This window comes from Peromyscus eremicus, chromosome 15 (genome assembly GCF_949786415.1).
Source record: "Peromyscus eremicus chromosome 15, PerEre_H2_v1, whole genome shotgun sequence".
Taxonomy (NCBI): Eukaryota; Metazoa; Chordata; class Mammalia; order Rodentia; family Cricetidae; genus Peromyscus; species Peromyscus eremicus.
In genome coordinates, this window is record NC_081431.1 from 81926375 (window position 1) to 81944985 (window position 18611).

Below are 18611 nucleotides of genomic sequence, written 5' to 3' on the forward strand. Positions count from 1 at the left end.
CTGAGAAGGAGTTGGCCTCAGAGGGGCCACCCTGAATTTCTGTGTTCAGAGCTGCCCATGGCTGTAGGCAGATGGCTATTTGAAAGAATTAATCACTATTGTTTAGATCCTGTACACTGAGCTTTGTTATCTGTTGTATAAAATATTTTAATGGATAAAATCTACATGACTCCAACTCTAAGAAATGGAAGGGCATCAAATCCCTGGAGGTGCCTAGCATGACTTTCCCCCTTAGTGGCTTCTTACTCTCTGATGTGAAGTCCCTCTTCAGGGCAGTTAGTAAATTTCTGTAGCTCACTTGAGCCTGTTCAAAGAGTTGCTATTGGGACAGGAAATGCCCTAGTTTTGCTCATTTACTTTTAAAAAGTCTAAAACAGGAATAAACCAGTTCATGGTCCTCACTCAGCTCTGACTCCATGTTAAATCAATAAAGAATGCCTTGGGAGGTGGAAATTCTTTTGTGTCTTTAATCCAAAGGAATGAATTCTACAGCCACTTTTAAATATTAGCATAAAACCTCAACTAATTTCTCTATGGAAAACTTACTTAATGCAGAATATGTCCTAAGAGTGTGATACCTAGAATTTTAAAATTTCCTCATGTTGTTAATGTCTCTGCAATTCAGCATTCACTGTCTTATATTCACTGAGGTGCCATTGCATGATGCCTGTTGCCAGGCGACCAATTAGTATGTGTTCAATTGTTCAGCCAGAGGATTGTTAAGTTGAAGTAATGGGTTCTCAAAGGTAGACTTTTAAATATTTTCTTTTATTTTTTTGTGATTATAATTACATTATTTCTCCCTTCCCTTTCCTGTCTCCAAACCCTCCAATATACCCCTCCTTGTTGTCTTTCAAATTCATGGCCTTTTTTTTTTATTATTAATTTTTGTTTTATATATTTATTCCTAGATACATAAATACACCTTACCCACCCAGTCTGTACAATGTTACTTTTATGTGTTATCAGAGCTGGCCATTTGGTTTTGGATGATAAATTCATGTACTCTTACTTGCAAAAAAATACTTCTGGTCTCAGCATTCCTTAGTTCCCTGTAGTTCATTGTTTGGAGTTGAGGCATTACGGACTTTCTCCATCCACTTTAGTGTGTCTATATTTGTCCTTGTTAAGCTCATGTTTAGGCAGTCAGGTTCTGAGACTTTATGGTAGACATTTGGTACTTTAATTATCTTGCTTATTTTGTTCCTGTCTGCCATCTTACATTATATCTCATCTATTTACCCATCTACCATTTCTCTAATGTATCTTCTATTTGTCCACTTACTTATCACTTATTTTATTAATACATCTACCTATTCATCTAATTATAATAATCATTTTAACTAAATGAAGATATATAAGACCTAATATGTACTAGTCCCTATGCAATACTGACTTGTTTGAACACCCAAAAATGTTTATTTAGCAATTTCTATGACCAAGGGTTTGCATTTTCAAAGAAATAAACTCCTCATTACTTATATACAAATTTGCCATAATTTCTTCATAAAAATAATCAACTATAATAGAGAACTAAAGATGAACTGATAAACATACACATAAACATATAAGTAGGTATGGGGTAGGGGAGAAAGAAGGGGGATTAGAGTTATAAAAAACATGAGTTGAGTGCATAAAATTGGGAGTTCACCCACTGGGAAGGAGCCCAGAGAATTCCTGAAGAAAGGACATTCAATCTGCCACATGGAAGAGGGCATTTGCCACGCCACTTGTGATGGAAGCCTCCTAGGAAGCACCCAAAGACTCAGTGTATCTGTCCTTACTTGTAAAGTATGTTGGGTCATTATAAACAAAGCATTTTGTGGCCTGTATCAACCAGACTTAGATGGTCATCAAAATTCTGAATACAGTAACAGAAGGCTCAGGATATCAAAGAGAAATGTTCTATGCTCAGTCTTGACAGAGCTCAGAGGAAACCAATGAAGTTGTAGTAAGAACACTTTTGTTTGAACCTTCGATGGTCTTTTAATAAAAAAAACCTGATACCAGATATTGGGGTGAAAGCTGAAAGATTAGAGAAGCAGAGCAAGCCACAGCCAACCTCACCTGGCCAACTCTTTAGCTGATCCTGTTTCCATGAATCCTCAGTTTGAAAGCCTCTGAGTCCTCACCCAAAAGGATATCAGCTGAACTGCCTTAGTTTCTGTTTCCTCATGTCTTGTATACCTTTCTCTGCCCTGCCATCACTTCCTGAGATTAAATGCATGTGTGATTCCCAATACTGGGATTAAAGGTGTGTGCCACCACTGTCTGGCTCTGTTTCCAGTGTGGCCTTGAACTCACAGAGATCCAGATGGATCTCTGACTCCCGAGTGATAGGGTTAAGGGTGTGTAATGCCACTGTCTGGCCTCTATGTCTAATCTAGTGGCTAGCTCTGTCCTCTGATCCTCAGACAAGTTTATTAGGGTATACAATATATCACCACAGAACACAACTTGTCTCATTAAAGGAAGGTCCAGGTGACATATCATTAGTATGAATGTAAAAGTAAAACTCTATGTTTTAATTGGCCAGGCTGAAAGCACTTAAGATTTACTGATACCTATATCACTCATGAGGATGCATTACAGTTGATAATAGGAAGTGGTTTTTGTTTGTTTTTGGTTTTGTTTCCATTATTTCCTTTTACTAGAGTAAAGGAAACAATTTACATATGAAGAATTGGGTTCTATTTGACAGAGGTAGAAAACTGAGGACAGGCTTCTAACAAGCAGGATGAAGCCAGGCACTATGGTGAAGCAAAAGTAGTGTAATGAATGGGTGGAAAAAAAGTGCCTTGGAAGATGGAGGATCTCATCTCCACGTGGCTTCTACCTAACTCTCCAAAATCAGCCTTTGCCTTTCTGATTCTTCCTGGTATGAAACTTCTGTCTTGTACAGGCTTTGCTTCATGCCTTGAAAATTCTAACATTTATTCTGTGTTACAACCACTGCTCTATTAGCTTCAGTAATACACTGGACATAGTCCAGAGTCATCTGAGAAAGTCTCACTCAGAAGATTACCCAGGTCAGATTGCCTGTGGCCATGATGAGGAGACATTTTCTTGACTGATGATTGATGTGGAGGGCCCAGCCCATTCTGGGTGACACCATCCATGGATAGGTATGTCTGGGCTCTATAAGAAAGTTGGCTGGGTATGAGCCAGAAAACACAAGAAAAAGTGAACCAGTTAAGCATTCTGCCTTCATGGCTCCTGCCTTGAGGTCCTACCATGATTTCCTTCAGTGAGTGATTGTGAATTTGAAGTGCAAGCCAATTCAACTCTTTTTTTTCCCCTGAAGTTGCTTTTAATCACCATGTTTATCAAAGAAAGGGAAAACAAAAGAACAAATACATTAACTCAACTACATTCATTCCAAGAAAATGTTCTTAAGCCAGTTGTGTGACTTCCTGTGAGAGGCAAACAAACTTCTATTCACCCCAAATGGGAACCCGTGGCAGATCACAGTAGCAATCCCACCAAAGTCCAACTTAACAAGCATCTGAATTTCTTGGGGTTACTTATGAGAGTATGAGTGAAGGGTTAATTACAGGAGCATGTATACTGAAAAGCAGCTGCGTCACTGAAAATTCCACCCCCTCCACAATGATAACTCATGAAAGCTGTACCCCTGAAGATCTCTGTAAAACTTTCAGGAAGATTGACTGTTGGAGAGTCTCCTTGCCCTGGTAATTGTTATCTTGTGAATATTTTAAGTTTTGAGAACTTCTTAGAAACTTGAGGTATTTTGCTTCCTGAGCCTTAAAAGGTTTTTTTCTTTTTTTTTTTTTAATTTTTTTTTATGTCCTGAGACTCAAGGAGCCTCCTACAGGAAAGAAGTATTCCGAAAGTGAAATATCTACACCACACTAGTGCTTCTGAAACTGTGGGCCATGGGCCATCTATACCATAATTGTCTAATCATGTATTTTAAAATCTAAATGTTTTTTCTCATTTTTAGCTTTATGCAGCATAATCTTTACTATTCAGGCATTTTATTATAACCAAGGGAGTATTAGGTTTTGTATTATTACACTTTTTCTCTATCCCAGATAATTTTACACATGTATATAATGAAATACAATCATATTCCCACGTTTACCTTCTTCAGTTCACCTCATATCCCCACAACATGTCCCCTCCCAACTTCATGTATGGAAGAAAAAAACATCCTCTTTTGGATGTTCACCAGTAGGTTCTATTGTTCCAGTGGATGGCCTAAACACCCAAACCTCTCCACATCAGACCACTGCTTGCACAAAGATGAAAACAAAATGACTCATTTTTCTGGGGGAGCTTTCATATTCTGTTACCCCCTGCCTTAGATATGCCCACATTTCCCTTTGTCCTCTCACAGCCAGGCACCTCTCTCTTCCATAAGATATATCATCTGAAACCATTCCTTGTTAGGAAAACAGGGAAACATGCAGAGACCAGCATTTGTCTGAACATCCTTCTTTACCATGTTCTACAACTTATTTCCTTGAGACAGGGTTTCTCAAAGAACCTGGAACAAGCTGTTAGCAAGCAAGTCCTAGGAATTTTCTTATCTCCACATGTGAACCCCCATCCCAGTGATGGAGTTCCAGGTGCCAATGTCCGTGTCTAGCTTTTATGTAGATACTGCAGATTTGAACTCAGATAGGGCTGGGCTATCTCCTCAGCCCTAATGCTGGACATTTCATCTAGATAAGTTTGTTCCAGCTACAGTGAACTCTAGGGGCAAAACCACTTTGCTTGCATTCTCTGCTCATATCTCCATTTATAACAGTTCCCTTTATTTATATTTTATCCTGGTACAACATTTTCCTTTTATAAGCCAGGGTCATGCGGGCCTGCCTGGCTTGTTTTATGACTCTTAGAGATTCAAATATCATGAATGACTTTTGACATATAGCAAATGTCATGTTACATTCCAGAGCTTAGCTTGTTTTGAGCAAATTGGTGAACTCTTCTTGTGCTTTTTTAAAAATAATAAAAACTCCACTAAACCTGCCTGAATAGTTCTCCTGGATTAGCCCTGTTCTTTTCTCTATGTCAAAACTTGCCGACCATTGTGCCCTCAGGCTAAGACTGGTTTTGTTCTTCTTTCCTTGGCTTTGCCAATCTTCTGGTGTGTTTGCAAATTAATGTGGCAAGTCAGGTTTCAAAAGGCCTGAAGAAGGGGCTGGAGAGAGGGCTCAGTGGTTAGGAGAGCTTTCTGTTTTTCCAGAGAACGCTCAGTTCAATTCTCAGCACCTGTGTTTGGTGGCTCACAATCAAACATAAGGGACCTGATGCCCTCTTCTGATCTCTGAGAGTACCTTTCACAAATATGGTGGTATACATTCAACACACACAGACAAACACACACACATAAAAAATAATCACAATAAAATCTTAAGAATGACTGAAGAAGTTAGTCTTTAGTAAATTATCAACTGAGTCATTCAAAATTTGAGTAACATTTAGTCAAATTTCCAAGTAAGTATAGCAACAATTGCATTTCAGTTCTTGCGCATTATATCCCTTGGGTATACTGAAGGGATATTAAACTTAGACAAAAGAATTTGAAACTGACAAATAATAGAATCAATAAAGATAATAGCATATCTAACACTAAACCATTAAGAACATGCATTTAGCATGGAGAGATGTTAATTAAAACTCAAAATTTCAGTGATGAGGAGCAACTTCAAAAATTCTATCATATGTTGTAGTGACTACAGTTAATGAAAATACATTGTGAACCAGGTGAGTTGGCAAAGGCTTGTTATCCCAAATCCTGGGAGAGTGTGGCATAGAATTCTGTTTCAAGATAATCTGAACTGTCTACTGAGACCCAGTCTCAAAAATAAACAGACCCACACAGAGAATTTGCTATTCATTAAAGAGACCTAAAAGAATATATTTTAAATGTTCTTACCCCAAGATAAAAAATGTAAGTGTGAGCTATCAATATAACTACACACACACTATGCATATATGTATAGTGTGATATATGGTATATATGTATAATGTGCATATGATAGTGTATTTTATATATATATATATATATATATATATGTATTATGTGTATGTGTGTGTGTGTGTGTGTGTGTGTGTGTGTGTATACATTTGAGCAGGCAGATGGAGGCTAGAGAAGGATATCAAGTACTGTCTATTATATCTCCCCAGCTCATCCCCTTGAGACAGTCTCTCACTGAACTGAAAGCTTGTCATTTATACTACACTGACTGGCCAGGGAGATCCCAGGATCTACTTATGTAAACCCCCAAATTCTGGCATTACAGGCAAAGGCTGTGAAATCTAGCTTCCTTTATGTAAGCTATGGGAATTCAAACACAAGTTCTCAAGCATGTGGATAGACACTCATATTTACAGAGCCACTTTCCCAACAAAAATGAAGATGTTAAATAGCTACTCCATGACATGTGACTCTATCATGTTGGGCAACATCAATGTATATTACAACATGTAAGCAAAAATAAGAGTCACCAAAATGCATTTATGGACACTCAGCTAAGATTCACGGGTATGTTTTATTTTCCCACTCTTTTTGTGGCAGGCACAATGACCTTTGGTTAACAGTGGGCAGAATCAAAGCTTAGAAATAACGAAGAAGGTCCTTTGTATTGTAGCAAGATTCATCAGCTCAAGTCTGCCCACTGTCCCACCTGCACTATGTCAGGGTTCCATGCTATTTCCCTGTTAGCGCTTCAGGACAGCGGGAGGAGTCTGAAGGGAAGGAGACACTGTTATTTGTTAGTACTTTAAAGTGTGTTCAGTGAGATAAACTCAATCTGTTCCCAATAAGCAGGTAGAAATCCAGTTTTTTTCTTTGTATAATCCCATGTTTTTGTAAAGTGGTAGCATATTTAAAGAAAAGAAACTTCATGGTTCTCCTTGCTTCAGTAGAAGTCCTGTACATTAGGAAATCTTGGGAACAGAGCATGGCACTGGTGTATTTTGGTGGTGAGTTTTAGATATATGTGCTGCGTGCTTGTCAGCAGCCACTTTGTAGGTTAAACTTGCCTTCGATTTTTGTTTCTCTGGCTCAGGACATCAAATAGTTCCCTCACCTAGCTTCTTTATCTAGTTCAATGATAACCTAACCACTAAAATCATTAATTACAAAATATATCATATCTTTAGTACAAAGCTCAGTGAATTCTGGAAGATTTGACTAAAGTACTGAGTTTTTTAGTTGGTGATCTCTTTCATGTGTATTATATAAATTTATTTCACTATAGCTCTTTGAGATCTGATGCCCTCTTCTGGTTTCTGAAGACACTGCATCCATGAACAAATACCAACACATGTAAATACAGAAATAAAAACAAAAATAAAATCTTTTAAAAGTAAATAAACACCACTGTGTTGCAGAATGACTACCCAATGAGTGATAAATACTGAAGATTTTCATCTGTTCACTTATTTGGAGAAAATAATTATTATTTACTATTTATAAGTTTATAATACAATGAGAGGTAAAAATCTTTTAAATTGTCCTTTATAGGTTTTTTGTTTTGTTTTACTGTTCTATTTTTGTAAATATCAAATAACCAATCACATGTTACCTCAATCAGAGTATATTTTTATTTATTATTATTTTATGAAATTTTAATTTCCTATTATTTCCTATTCACATGTGCAGCACACATGTTTGGTTCTCTTTTTCCACTGTGGGGTTTTCAAATGGAACTTGGGTCTTCATACTCCCAGGATAAATATTTTTAACCAACTGAGACCTATAACAAGCCCCTGAGTCTACATAGTAATTGTTTTTATTCCTTTTCTGATACCTCTCATTATCTGAAATCTTAATGTGTCTAGAATAAACACTTCCCAGAGATAAGACTTTATTCCACACAACCTTTCTTTAAAAAAAGAATGTCACTTTCTAGCATTTCACACAATTTCTCTATGCTTATTTTTGTACAAAGAGCTTTGATTTGTCACAACCTTTATAGTGATATCCTCCTTGGATCAGTGAAGGCTGCCTTCCAGTGATCTCATGAAATGGGAAGTAGCACACTTGACTTAGACTCTGAAGGCATAGTTCAATGAAACTTCACTTTCCACTATTTTTAAATCCTTCAGTACCAAGATAACATTCCAGTTTACACTTCCCTTCTCTAGTCTTTTGCTCCTCTATCATTTCTGAGATATAATCTTGCCTTTCATACACTACCAACCAATGGCCAGCTCCACACTTCACTAACTACCAATCAATGACTACTATGTGTTCTACATACCTGACATGACAATCACTTTAATGGCTGAGTCATTTCCTCAATCCAGACCCTTTTAGATTATTTAGATGAAATCACTATAGCTACAAGGGTCTAATAAAAAGGTAAAGAAAAGAATCATAGGTTGAAGTGAGTATGAAAAAAAGGCACAGAGAAATGCAACAACATTGTTTATCATGAAGAGTGGCAAAGGAGGCTAGGCATGAGTGAAGACTACAGGAGCTGGACATGGGAGAGAAATATCATTTCCCCCAAAGGATCCAGAAGAAACCTGACCATACTGACACCTTGATTTTAAGCCCAGTTGGCACTACCAGGCTACCAACTATATGATATGGAAATATATAATATATATACATATATATATATATATATATGATAAGATAAAAGGATGGATTGTTGAACCTACTTTTAAAGAGTAACTTGTTTAAAATGTTTTACATTGGTATAGATTTTAGTTTTTGATACAAATTTAAAGTTAATTTTGTCATACTGTATGTATATTTCTACTCTCGTTTAAGGTATTATGATTATGTAACTCATTTAAATTTTAACAGATAATTAAGAAATATAGATTAATAATTAGTTTTCTATGATAGGCAAACTTACAGTCATGTTAAGTTTTCTAGGTATACATAGATATAATTCAATTAGGTAAGTAATTTTCAAACATTTCAAAGCCCTACAGAATATGGCATTTAAAATGTTTTAAAAACTTAGACTTTCTGGACAATGAGACACGTCTGCTCCTGGGAGCACCGATTTACTTGAGAGAGGAGGATGAGCATCAAAGACACTCCATATGGAGTTTATCTTCTTCTTGGCAAAAATAGCCATTTGGGCAAGAAACTGTTCTTACCTAGACTGCTTGAGAAAATGTTATATCAACTGGACATGCAGGACCCATAACAAAGTGACCACTGAACTTTGCAAGGCAAGATGATCTTTGATGATCCTGCTTCACAGAAGAAGCTACCAGACATTTTACAGGACACAGAGAGAAGCGACTGAGAGACCTGTAGGCTGAAGAATGGATGCCCCAACATTACAGAAGAACTTTGGGTGACTGTCCAGGCAGTCAGCTGTCTCTGTCATTCCAGATTTTTAGAAGTTGCTTACAATGCATTTCCTGTTTACTTAGGTAATATTATATTCTTCTAGAGTCTTTGATGTAGTTGAAGACTAGATAGTTATAATTTTCCTTAGTTATGATAAAAGATAAGTTAGATATAAAACCTTAGACTCACAAATATAGGATAGATAGCATTTTTTTTAAATTTTGCCAAATATATGTATACTAGATATTGTAACTATTATTTTTGTTTGATAACTGTTTTGTTATATATAATTTTACTATGTTAAAACCTTCCTTTTAAATAGAAAGAAAAGGGGAAATGATGGGAATGTCATTCTGTATGCTGTGAATGTGTTGCTCTGATTGATTGACAAATAAAATGCTGATTGGCCAGTTGCCAGGCAGGAAGTATAGGCAGAATAAGCAGACAATGAGAATTCTGGGAAGAGGAAGAAGGCTGAGTGAGGAGACACCAGCCTGCCATCCAGGGAGCAGCATGTAATGGCACTCAGGTAAAGCTATGGAACATGTGGCAACATATAGATTAACAGAAATGGGCTGAGTTTAAATATAAGAGGTAATCAATGGTAGGCCTAAGCTAATGGCCAAGCAGTTTTAATTAATATAATCTTCTGAGGGATTATTTTATAAGCAACTGTGAGGTCTGTGGGGCTTGGCAGGACTACAGAAAACTTTCAGCTATAACCAACCTACAGAGATGAAAGGTAATGAATTTATGTTTTTAGCAATTTAAGTTATTTAAACTTTCAGTAGTGTGTTATTCTGGCCACATGAAGTAATGTGTCATTACTGGTTTTGCATGTAAGAAAAGACAAGTGGCAAGCTCTTTTTTTATGTGGATGTTGAAGGGAAATAGTAAGATGAGGACAAAAATCAATGGGGCTAGAGAGATGGTGCTGCACTTGTTGCTCTTCCAGAGAACCTTAATTTGGTTCCCAGCACCCACAAAGCTAATTCTTGCTTCAGGGAATCTGATGCCCTCTTTTGTCCTCTACAAGCACCCACACACAAATAAATGTGTGCAAATGCACAAACACACACACACACACGGGAAGTGGAATCTGAATAAACCTTTTTTAAAGAAAATAATTAGAGGAGAAATAGGAGGGCAAGAATTACTAAGAACTATTAACATCTCATTTTCTGCAATATTGTCCTCACATCTTTTCCTTAATACAGTCAGCATAATGTATTCTTAGCATTCAAGGAAGACACCATTTGACCATTTATGAATCAAAATAAAATTATAATATATGCTGGTAGATAAGGAAATCCCTGCCCCTCTTCTAGAAACTAAAAGGCTTATCATAATAAAATAACCAGTTGAGCCATCTAGTTATGTTGAAACTATTATACCTTAAGAAAAATACTATTCATTATGCATTGCAGTTTTATGTAATTGCACCATAGCAATTTGTTTAAATGACCCCTTTTAAGAAAAGGAATGAGATATCTTGAGGAAAATGAGACATTTGATCTTGCTGTGAATCCCAAATGATTGCATCCTCATCATTTATAAAGTCTAAAAAAATACCCTGAGAATTTGAATATGTTCATAGGCAAAAAGCCATTCTCCCAATTAGTGCCCAATCAGTACGATGAAGAGAAGTGATGTAGGTAGAGATGTTTACTCTCTCAGTCTATTCAGCTGCCTTGAGACAACAAGCATGATACATCTCTTGGATACATACTTTCATTTCTAATCCCTTTGTTTCTTTTTTATTATTTTTCCCTTGTTACAATTGTGAATCAAATGTTGTAATAAGCATTGTGATTTGCTTGCATTAAAAACCTTAATCTATAGATATATAATGATGAGGACAGAGATACAAATTCTTTCAAATATATATCATTTGATTAGAGTATAATACAGCTACATTACCCTTTCTACAATTCAAAAAATACATGAAATAAAAATTTTGAAGCTTGAAACAATTTTGTATCAAAGCAGAGAAAGTCACAGCCCTTTTCTATGAGAAATAGTTGAATCATGTGGTGATTCCTGTAGTAAATGTGCAGTTGAGATGAGAAAGAGTGATATGTATAGTTTCTTATTCACAGAATGACAAGGAAGTTTCAATCATTTTAGTTAATGTCTGCAGTAAATGTGAGTTGAAACAAGGAAGAGAGATATGTATGGTTTCCTTATTCAGAGAATAACAAGGAAGTTTTGGTCATTTTGGAGATATGTATGGTTTCCTTATTCAGAGAATAACAAGGAAGTTTTGGTCATTTTAGGTAATGGTCAAGGAAAACACGTAGAGTATTTGAAAAAAACTAAGACCTGTGGTTCTTTTCATTTATTGCAGAGACTCTTGGGTTGGATCCAGAAGTTGCTAAAGCAAACACCTTGGGTTTTGTTGGATGCCTTTCTTCAGTCCAATACAACCACATAGCCCCATTGAAGGCAGCCCTCCGCCATGCCAGCATTGCACCTGTGACTGTCCAAGGGACCTTGACAGAGTACAACTGTGGCTCCATGGCGGACTCTGATATGAATGCAGTGACCACTGTGCATTCTTCATCAGGTACTTCCCAGAGGATTTTCTCTTTAGTTTTCATCACTAACAACACTTCTTCTGTCTTATAGAGCTAAGTTGGCCAGTAGCACTCTGCTCATTACCTTGCATGATTATAGGTGGTTACAAACTGTAACTGGCTTCTCATGGGTCATATCTATGTTCACAATACACTCTGACAGAAGCAAGTTAAGGGGGGGAAAATTTATTCTGCTTCACAGTTCAAGAATCCAGTTCATCATAATAGGGAATCAAGACAAGAGCTTGACATAGTTGGTCATGTCACATACACAGTCAGGAATCAGAGCATGATGGACTCATGCCAGTATTCAGATCATTCCTTATTTATACAGTCCAGGATCCCATCCAGAGAGCTGTGCCAACCACAGTCGGTAGCTCTTCTCACCTCAGTTAAGCAATCAAGATAATCCTGCAAGCATACCCAGGAGCCTGTATCTCAGGTGATTCTAGATTCTTTCAAAAATTTGACTATTAACACTAACCATCACACAAACAGTGGTGAACTGAAATAAACAAAAGAAGGATACAAACACTAGAATACTAACTACTTTAATTAATAGTACATTTTAAATATGAAATTTAACAATATACATCTTATGCATTTAGCTGAAAATTAATAATTAAGAAATTAACAATTAAAATTAACTAACATATATTTAATGTAATTCTAGTTTAAGGTGATGAGTAGTATTAGTTAATGTGTAGTTCCATGTAGTACATATAATGCACATATACATAATATGTATGTGAATTAGTACATCACTATTATTTAAATAGAAACTGATGTGAGGATTAAAGTATTTAGGGGGCATGAAAACATCAGAATGGGGACTTAGATAATATTAAATTCAGTATTAGGCTCTAGCATTTTGGAGAAAGAAGTAACAAAATTATAGACAAAGTATAAAATGTGATAAAAATGTATATGTATTATATGATGATTGTTTTTATTAAATTAGTAGGAAGGGGTTAGAAAAAAGGCTTAATGGCTAAAATGCTTGTTGTACAGTCATGAGGACCCAAGTTCAATTCCCAGCAACCAGATAAAAAGCTGGTTATGGCAGTGGGTGCTTGTAACACAGTGCATGGGCAAAGACAAGAGATATCTGAGGCTTCCCAAACAGACAACCTCTCTGAATTAGCAACCTCCAGATTCAGCCAAAGACATAGCCTCAAAAATTCCCAATAAAAATGATTGAAAAAAATCAGGAATAAATCTTTCGCCTCCACAATGGCCCTTATGGAATAACATACCATCCAATACACATGCATCATTCACATCAATAAATAAATGAATACATACATACAAAATTACATAAGTACATATACTGCACATAATCATTTTACCTAGTTATACTGTATGTGTTTAGTTATTTGATAAGGACATTTGACCATAAAAACATATTTGTTCATTTTATGATTTTGTTTATTCATGACAAAATTTGTATTCTTTAACCAACAAAGCCCAAGCTACTGTCAAGTGTCATAGTGTACTGCTATCAGTTTTGTTTCTGTCTTTCTTTTTTAGATTCTGAATATTAGTGAAAACATACATTCCTTTTCTTTATGACAGCTGACTTATTCCTTTGAATGGGATGTTTTCATCCACATTCTTTTTAAGTGAAGAGACCAACTTTTTGTGATTGAGTAATATTCTGGTGTGTGTTTGTGTGAGTATGTGTATGTATGCATATGTGGATTTATATAAGCATGAGTGTATTTCCATGTGAGTAGAAGCACAATTTATTTTCACACACATCCATTGATACTTAAGTTGCTTCCACATCTTGGCTATTATGAATAATACTAAAAAGATCATGGATTATAGACAGCTGTAGGAATCACAGTCGCTGACTTCACATTACATTGGAAAAGCATAATAATCAAAATTATGTAGTACTGTCATAGAAACAGATATAAAGACAAAGGCAATGGATTAGAGATCACAGAAGTAACACAGGCATATGTGATCAGCTCATGTTTGACAAGCATTGGGGAAAGGACAGTCTCTTTATAAGGGACTTAGGGTTAGCTAGCTACAAGAAAATCATGCAATTGGAAATTTCTTACTCTATAAAAATACTTGACATGCAAATCATTAATTGGTTTATAAGTCTTGAAATTAGAATTTGCAGAAAGATAACTACAGAAAAAAATATCCTTGATATTAGTCTTGAAAATGCTATGTATTGATATGACTAAATGCATATAGTGAAAGCGAAAGTGAGTGAGTAAAACGAAGTTTAGATCTGGCTCGGCACAGCAAATGAAATGATCAGCAAAATGAAAAAAAAAATCTGTGGGCTGTGAGAGAAGATTTGTGGACTCTATCTCCTCATAGTCAATTTTCAAGAAATATTAATTGATTTAAATCAGCAGCCAGAAAACAAATAACCTGATTAAAATTAGACAAAGCATCTAAATATACATTTTTCCAAAGGGACATAAAAATGACCAATAGAAAAGTGCCACATGAAAAGTGTGGCCATATGAAAAGTTCCAACACCATCAATCATTAGGGACAGCAAAGTCTGTGGCAATGAAATGCTTCTTTATCACTCTCAGGGTACCGGTTATCCAAAGGCAAGGGGTGGAAGTTAGAAAGAAGATTCATTACTGATAGTTCTCAGGAAAATGGAAATATCTGTGTATGTGTGTGTGCATTTACTATCTATCTATCTATCTATCTATCTATCTATCTATCTATCTATCTATCTATCTGATCTACATAAAGAAGCATAGGGGCTAGCCAGCACAATGAAAGGAATTGGGGGGAAATAGGGCTTGAGGACTTGATTGTGTCCTGTTAGAAGGAAGTGAGGCAAGGCAGGCAAGCTTGAGCCCTTTTAGAGCTGGATCTGTTGAGTAACTTTGAGCAAACCTGTGCTATGGAGATTACTTCTAGCTGTCCCAGAATGGTCTCTGGTGTTTGATGAAGAGGCACATTGAGTTGATGAGTGTGAGTCAAACAGCAGGGTGGTTGGGGATGAAGGCTGTGAAATGACTGGTTTGTGTGTGTGAAAAGCATACTGTGTGTATCCCTGGAATTAATTAGCCTAGCACGGTGTGACACTATTCCTGAGGAGATGTGGAAAAAAACATCTGTTAACTTCAGACAGAGAACTGATGACAGACCAAAACTAGGAGATCCCCAAATTCCAATATGATGAACGAGTGAGCTTTGTTGGGGCCATTTACAGGACTACGTGTGATGGGTCACTCACAGGAATAGAAATGACTCAAAGACAGCTTCATGTTGACAAAGCCTATCCCAACATGGGTGATAGCTCATATAGGCTGAAACTCTGGAGCACACTGTAGAACTTGTAGGCAGCTCAATAGGTCAGAGAGAACCTCTTGCAGGCAGCCTTCATCTCTGTTCCTTCCAGGCAGCTCTGATGGTCTGAGAACCTTCCAGGCAGCTTGACTGATATGAGAGTGTCTCTAATCAGACCTTACTGCCTATATAAGCTTGACTACTACATCTAGTCAGCTTCAGGGACTTATGGAAGTTGCTGGGTTGTTTACTTGCTGAGTCTTAAGGAACCTCCCTTTAGAACACCCTCAGTCTTAACTCCCCTGCAGAGAGATTGTATCACCTCCAAGAAAGTTGTTTCACACCCGGGAAAGATGTCCATACCTGGCCAGCAAGGTCTCCAAATGAGTTATAAAATTCAGGGAAAAAAGTTTTAAATTATTAGTTTACAACATTAACTCTTATGTATCAGTATTCAGCTACAGACTGATATCAGATATAAAAAAAAGGAACAACAGAGTCTTGATTCAAATTGTTCTTTGAAACTCTCAGTAGGCAGAAGACCTTTCTCAAAGGAAATGTGTTAGTATTGTTACATATCTTTTGGTGAGTTCTAGCATATTTAGTACTGGGTGAAAATTCACCTTTGCTTAGTTATCAAGCAATGTCTAGTATTATATTTAAAAATGGGAGTCCTTATATGATGCAAATATGCACATGTATATATACACATATAGTATTAAATTATTGACAAAGATATGGTACTAGATAAGTAGATAGACAGATAAATGGTCCATAGATGGATGGTAGACGTCAGGTGGATCCACATACCTGGATGTGTTTATGCATCTAGGCTATGGCATTTATGTTTGAAGGAGGGAGAATTAAAGCCAAGATTGATTTTAAAGTTTAATATTCAATGTTGATCAGTTCTAAAAAGGAGACACTCTTGAAATATGTCATCACTGTGATAAGAGCTACTTTGCAGAACCTGATCACCAACCATACTATTGAAAATGTTACCTTAGATCTGAAATGTTTTCTCTGTAGCATTAGTAAACACTAGAGAATTAGAGTTAATTAAGTAAATTAATATGTATTAACCTATCAACATCAAAACATGTTAGAAATGGAGAAATCTAGGTTAACATCAGAACTATGTTAAAAGTAGTACATGAACTAAATAAAGTTGGAACCAGTATGACCTATGGAGAAAAAGTAACAATATTAGCTGTAGACAGTTAAGATTCGAGTATTCATTGAGAAGCAGGAGGAATTCCAGGAAGGAAGCTTGACACAGGAGTATGCCAGAGCAAGGAGGCTGTAAGGACACGGGAGGTAGAATACCTAAAGGTTTGCCATTCCCCCCACCACTTACTGCTCTCCCTTCCTGTCTTCTGGTCAGTCTCTCTACCAGTCTCTCTCTGTCTCTCCCTGGCTCTCTGTCTCTGTCTCTGTCTCTCTCTGTCTCTCTGTCTCTCTCTCTCTCTTTCTCTCTCTCTCTTTCTCACCCTCCCTCCCTCCCTCCTTCCCTCTCTAGTTCTTCCCTCCCATTTGCCCTCTGTCTCATTCTGAATCCCTGTGGCCCAGACTCCCCTCTTAAGTTTTCCTGCCGCCTTCTCTTTAGCCCCCTCTATCTCCTTTCCTAGTGAAGTGAGGCCTGCAAGGCGCTCTCCTCTCTCCCAGACCCTGGATTAGGCACAAAAGACATCCAAACACCTGTTTTCACTGGAGTAATCCTTTATTAAGTGGTAAAGTGTTGCAGGCCATCCCCTACCCCCACATTTCCCCAGAATACTCTTGAGTATAAGCAGCAGGAAATATTAGTTAGAAGGATAGAAGGGAGAGAAAAAGATAGAAAATACAGGACAGCCTCCAGAGGGCCTGGATCCTAACCCATCGGGCCCTGATGATCTCTGCCAAGGGATTTTTATAGGAATGCCAAGGGGTGGAGAAAAAGACCTCTCCCCACCACAGCCAAGTGCAGACCATCTCAGACACCTGCACTCAGGCCCGTGGTCCTATCATCCTCTATGCAGACCTGCTGGGCAAAGCTACTGGGAAATCTATACAGGCTCCAACAGTGAAGAAAAACATGGCTGCTTTCTGACCCAGGCAGCAAAACAGCAACAAATGGCCTTAAGAAGAGAAAAGGGGGAGGTCTGGGTTAGAATGGGCTAGGATGTGGTGGTATATTTTCACTGACCATGTAAATGAGGTGAACTGAAGGGGGCTTTTGATTCCTGGACTTTGACAGTCATCATCAGGAATGAGTCTGGCATAAGACAATGTCCAAATAAGGTAATAGACCTTGGTGGCTAGCTTTTGGGATGTAATCTATGGTTTACAAGGGAGAGGAAAGGGGGAAGGGCAAAGCCTGGCAGAGCCACGTTACCAGGCCCAGGCCTGTGAGGGTCCTTGGACTATCCTCCTCTTCATTCTTTACTTCTGGCCCTCACTATATCTTTCTCTGTCCTTTCCCTCCATTCACCCTTTCTTTTCTCCATTCCTGTCTCCCTCACTTCAAGGCTTCCTATCTCTCTGTTGCTCTCATTTTTTTCTTCCCCCTGCCTCCCATCCTCTATGACATGGCAAGTTCACAGTCTCCTTCCACTATATAGCAAGTTAAAGCCCAGCCTGGGATATATGAGACCCTGTCTCAAAAGAAAAATAAATTGGGCTACAGCAATGACTCAGAGGTTAAGAGTAGACCCTGGAAAGCTGCTTTTCTGGTGAGGGATGCTCTGAGGTGTAAATTCTTTCAGTGCTTTAGCCGTCCTTGTCAGTAGACTCAGGTCCTCCTCATGCAGCTCAAGAGGACACTGAGGCACAGGGGAAAGTGTGCTTCAAGTAAAAGGCAGTTCTCATTCCTAGGAATTCTCCAGCAAGGCAGAGAAGGATGAGGGGGTGACTGAAGGAAGGTGCATGGGCCAGGCACCACCCTCACCAGCTCAAGGCTTCTCATAACTTCCTTAGAATCTAATGAGGACATGAATTATGGGTTTTATGCAGGACGTTTTATTCATCTTTAAAAATTTATGAAGTGTGCGCATGCACATGTCATGAAGTGTGTAGAGGTGAGAGGACACGGTTTTGAGTGTTGGGTCTCTTCACCTTGTTTCAGAGGCACAGGCTCCCCTGCATCTACACCTGATCTGCATATGTGACCAGCTACTCCCTCACTGGGATTACAGATTGGAGCCCCAAAATTCAGCTTTTAATGTGGGCTCAGAGTTCCACTCAGCTCATCATTTTAAATGCCACTCATTTAGGTTCCTTTCAAAATGCCAGTTCATATCTCACTGCAGGACTCTTGTTACACTGCACGGTTGTACACTGAGTATGTTCTCCCTGTGGTCGAGTGAAGAATGAAATTTACATTTTGGTCTTCTCTTCTGTCTAGATCCTTTTGGAAAAACAGATGAGCGTGAACCACTCACAAATGCAGTCCGGAGTGACTCTGCAGTCATTGGAGGTAACCT

The 18611-nt window shown here is 37.7% G+C and overlaps 1 protein-coding gene across 3 annotated transcripts in view; it reads left to right on the forward strand.

Moving 5' to 3' along the window:
* LOC131925151 (contactin-associated protein like 5-1-like) overlaps positions 1–18611 on the forward strand; it is an 898625-nt gene that overhangs the window by 877514 nt on the left and 2500 nt on the right. For all 3 annotated transcript variants that reach the window (XM_059280428.1, XM_059280429.1, XM_059280430.1), the window contains exons 22-23: positions 11643–11861; positions 18533–18604. In XM_059280428.1, coding sequence (XP_059136411.1) covers positions 11643–11861; positions 18533–18604 — 291 coding nt within the window. The remainder of the gene's footprint in view (positions 1–11642; positions 11862–18532; positions 18605–18611) is intronic.